At 38.1% G+C, this 3,972-nt stretch overlaps 1 protein-coding gene across 1 annotated transcript; it reads left to right on the forward strand.

Moving 5' to 3' along the window:
- Positions 1 to 693: 693 nt before the first annotated feature.
- Positions 694 to 2,289, forward strand: LOC125007401. The gene is made up of 5 exons (XM_047584225.1): positions 694 to 875; positions 1,175 to 1,377; positions 1,687 to 1,748; positions 1,840 to 1,988; positions 2,088 to 2,289. Exons 1-5 carry the CDS (start codon positions 713 to 715, stop codon positions 2,171 to 2,173), a joined length of 663 nt encoding a protein of 220 aa, XP_047440181.1. The 5' UTR covers positions 694 to 712; the 3' UTR covers positions 2,174 to 2,289.
- Positions 2,290 to 3,972: the final 1,683 nt, after the last annotated feature.

Genomic DNA, 3,972 nt, shown 5'->3' on the forward strand with positions numbered 1-3,972 from the left:
CACCAACTACTACAACAAATGTCACCGCACCAACAACTACAACTACTGCAAATGGAACCACCAACGCAACAACCACCACTGCACCAACTACTACAACAACCACCACTGCACCAACTACTACAACTATTGCAAATGGAACCACCAACGCAACAACCACCACTGCACCAACTACTACAACTATTGCAAATGGAACCACCAACGCAACAACCACCACTGCACCAACTACTACAACTATTGCAAATGTATCCACCAACGCAACAACCACCACTGCACCAACTACTACAACAACCACCACTGCATCAACTACAACAACTACTACAACTGAAGCACCACCCCCAGTTGTGGTTATTCAAGCAACCTTGGTAGTACCGTTTGTCCAGGAACTCAGTGACAGGAACAGCCCACAATTTAGGGTCCTTGCGATAAGAGTTGTAACACTGGTGAGTCCAATGCCTCAATACTTTCACTTAATTAAGTGTAATTAGTGATTGTTATTAATTTAATTTTACATTTTTACTTCGCAGTGTGACAACATCTACTCTGCTCGATTTGGTAGAATTTTCCGCCGCACAATCATCATACTATTCAGGTGAGAGGACATATTTCGTGACAGAATGTTGTAAGCATTTGTATTTATTTTCATGATTTTAGTTATTAATAATGGTTCAAATATATGCTTTTTTTATGCAGACCAGCTTTGGCCCAAACACGAATGGAGAACACTGTTGCAGAGGTGGGGATCGAGTTCAACAGAAATACCACGCCTGCAGAAATCCCACCAGCTTCTGACGTTGTACAAACCTTAGTAGATGCAGTGAATAATCCCAACATTACGCTCAACATCACTATTCAAGCCAACACTATCCAAGTAGTTGGTAAGTAAACAGTAGTGCCACACTTAAGTAGCAATAAAATATACCCATATGTAGTTGATTCATGTCAGTCTATGTCATGACTTTGAGATGATCATTCTTTAGTGACCATCAATAAATCTTCCTGCCATCTAAGAAAATAATGAAGAAACAATAAACTTCCATTTTAAAAGAAAACTTTTCTGTCGCTATAGTTAACTGGCCATTCATAAACATATAGTACAAAGAATGCCGTTTGAGTAACAATATCTAATTCTTCACTTTCACCCCCATATTTGACTTTGTGTCTGGTTTTCTTTCAGATACAAATACAACTACCAATGACACAACAACTGCAGCTCCCACGCAGCCACAGTCCTCTACAACCCCAGTTACAACCACAACTGTTGAGGCAGTTACAATAAGACGGTTGACTTTCAGATCAGCTGGAGAGACCTTTACAAATGATTTGCTGAATCCCTCATCTCAAGCATTTATCAATCGGGCTAATCTGCTCAAGTCAAATGTAAGTATCTTTAAGTGAAAATGTTTGCATTCTTATAACATGGAACCTTTTCACCTTGTGTATTATTAAGTTACATTAATTTTGCAAAGTGCCACATGTAATTCCTCTTCTTTGCAAACATATTAATTTGTTATATTCACCTACATCTGAACACGGCACACTTCCCATCAGTTTAAAATTCAAAGGTATAGAGAGAACTAAAATTTGAAAAAATGTTATAGCACAATTACACTGTGAGATTAGAAAGTGAAGAAATTATTATCCATTAAAAATAACACATGCATTTAAAGATTGTTTGTGTTTCTGCAGCTGGAACCTTTCTACCAAAGAGCATTTTCTTCATTCCGCTTCTTGACTGTGATTTCATTCAGGTAATTTTCAATCATTATACTGGTAGAATCCTAAGAATATTGATTATAAATCCATAGAAATAAAACTATGTTTCTGTCAATCCTTTTGCAGTAACGGATCAATCATCAACAACATGGACCTCACGTTTAGATCCACATCTGTACCTAACAACACTCAGATTGCCACAGTTTTGATCGATGCATCTTCCAACATCACAGCCTTTAACATCGACACCAACTTTATTTTTGTGGATGGTGCAGGCAAGTCATTTTGAATGCTATCATATTATAAAGTTACAATATAATAGGGATTTTAGTTAACGCAATGCCTTGTTTCCCTTTTTCCAACATTTACAACAGCGTCAAGTGGAGTGAGCCACAAGACCAGTCTCATCACTGCATCCTGTCTGGTGCTGCTGTCATGGCTACTGTCATGTCAGCAATAGTCTCTGCTGAAGTCCATGGAATCCCATTAGAAAATGTCTGCAGTTACTGGTATGAGGAGGGACATCGTTCATCTTCAAAATCCATGAAGAGCTTCTGAAGAATAGCAAATATAATATGGCTTAGAAGAAGCATCTAGACATTCAATTCAAGTTTAGTGTACACACACTTTGCTACGCCTTTCTCTTTTATTCAGTTTGATCTCCCTAAAATGACATAAATGAAGAAAACAACTGCACTGAGAACAAATACCTCTTGAAACCTGAAATAAGTCTCACTGAATACTACAGAGTTCATACAATGTCTGATCAATGTCTTTAATGATTATCTGGTCAACTTTCCTATTTAAACAATTTCATATTATATGTGGATTTTGTGAATTTACTCATATATTTTTGTAACGATAGTATAAGATAAGATGTTGAGATAAGATGATCCTGTCCCACAGTAGGGACATTTGTAAATGCTGTCTTCAAGGTGATCATGATGCAAAACTTAAATGACATAAAGTACTAATGCTTCAATTAAAGGCGCAAATACTTAAATGTTGGTCTTATGTATTTTTTAAATGTACTGTATTACTGCTGACATCTGCAATGTGAAAGTCAAGTCAAAGTTGACTAGTTAATGGCGTCACACAGCTTTTCTGCAAGGTAAGTGAAGCATGAGTGCACATGGGGCTGCAAGGGAATCCCACACCATGGGGTACTGATGAAAGTATGGCACAGTACCAACGTAAATGATATCAGCCTGACACTAATAACATGCTGCTCTCACATGGTGCATTAACTGACATCAAGGACAAAAACATGCTCTACAACCACAGCAACATCATCAAATGATAGCCCACAACAGAACTGAAAACAAACACATGAGCTTATTAATACCGTGTACTGTAGCTTTGTATAGCCTATAAATCGGCATCGTCGAACAGCATTTAATAATATGCCTTTTCAGATGAGTGTGCATTGCAGTAGTACATTTGTTGTATTTCAAGAGTGACTAGCATGGCAGGACTACAGGACTGACTACATGAAATGGTAAAATGGGCTTCATCTTTAGTTAAGTATTTTTGATGCACTTGATGAACCGCTGCTATTGTCAAGTCACGTTGTTGGCGACAAGTCAACATCTTGTTTAAAGCCTCATGGCAAAAAAGTCGACTCATCGGTACAACCCCTACTACTTATAGTGTCACAAGGAAAAAAAGATACAGGCAGCAGGTGTATCAAGATCACCAACTAAACTGCATTGTGACTGTGGATTCATCACCACAGACTACAAGTACAACAACACAGTCAGAAACTGGAGGTCCCTGCTATGACCGACCTAGGGGAAAACAGTACACAGCACATGATCGATTTTTATGTGCCGATGCACTTATTGTTTCCTTGGATTGTTTGTTTGATTGATAAACAGTGTATGGGGTGCATGTGGTAAAGCTACTCTGTTGGAATAAATAAATGTAAAGATCTCTGAATCTAAAAGAGTCGACTTTCCCATTTTCCCTGCTCCCAAAAAGAACCAGTGCTCCACAAAATTGCAGTTCACCAACCATCTTTATTTGCCACAAATACATCTTCATTCTGAGCATAACCAAAACAACAAACAAACCAAATAAAATACATGATTCCAAACAGAAGTACTAAACAAATCCAAAATAAATTACAGGTGTCCTTCTCTGGCTCCCTAACCAAAAACAGGAGAAGCCAAGAAAACAGAAGTGGCACAGCTACTTGGGAGGACTGTGTTCATGAAAATTCAAAGTACCAAAGAAGGGATGTCCCAGTGCTCCCAATGA

Source organism: Mugil cephalus, chromosome 1 (assembly GCF_022458985.1).
Source record: "Mugil cephalus isolate CIBA_MC_2020 chromosome 1, CIBA_Mcephalus_1.1, whole genome shotgun sequence".
NCBI classification, from domain to species: Eukaryota; Metazoa; Chordata; class Actinopteri; order Mugiliformes; family Mugilidae; genus Mugil; species Mugil cephalus.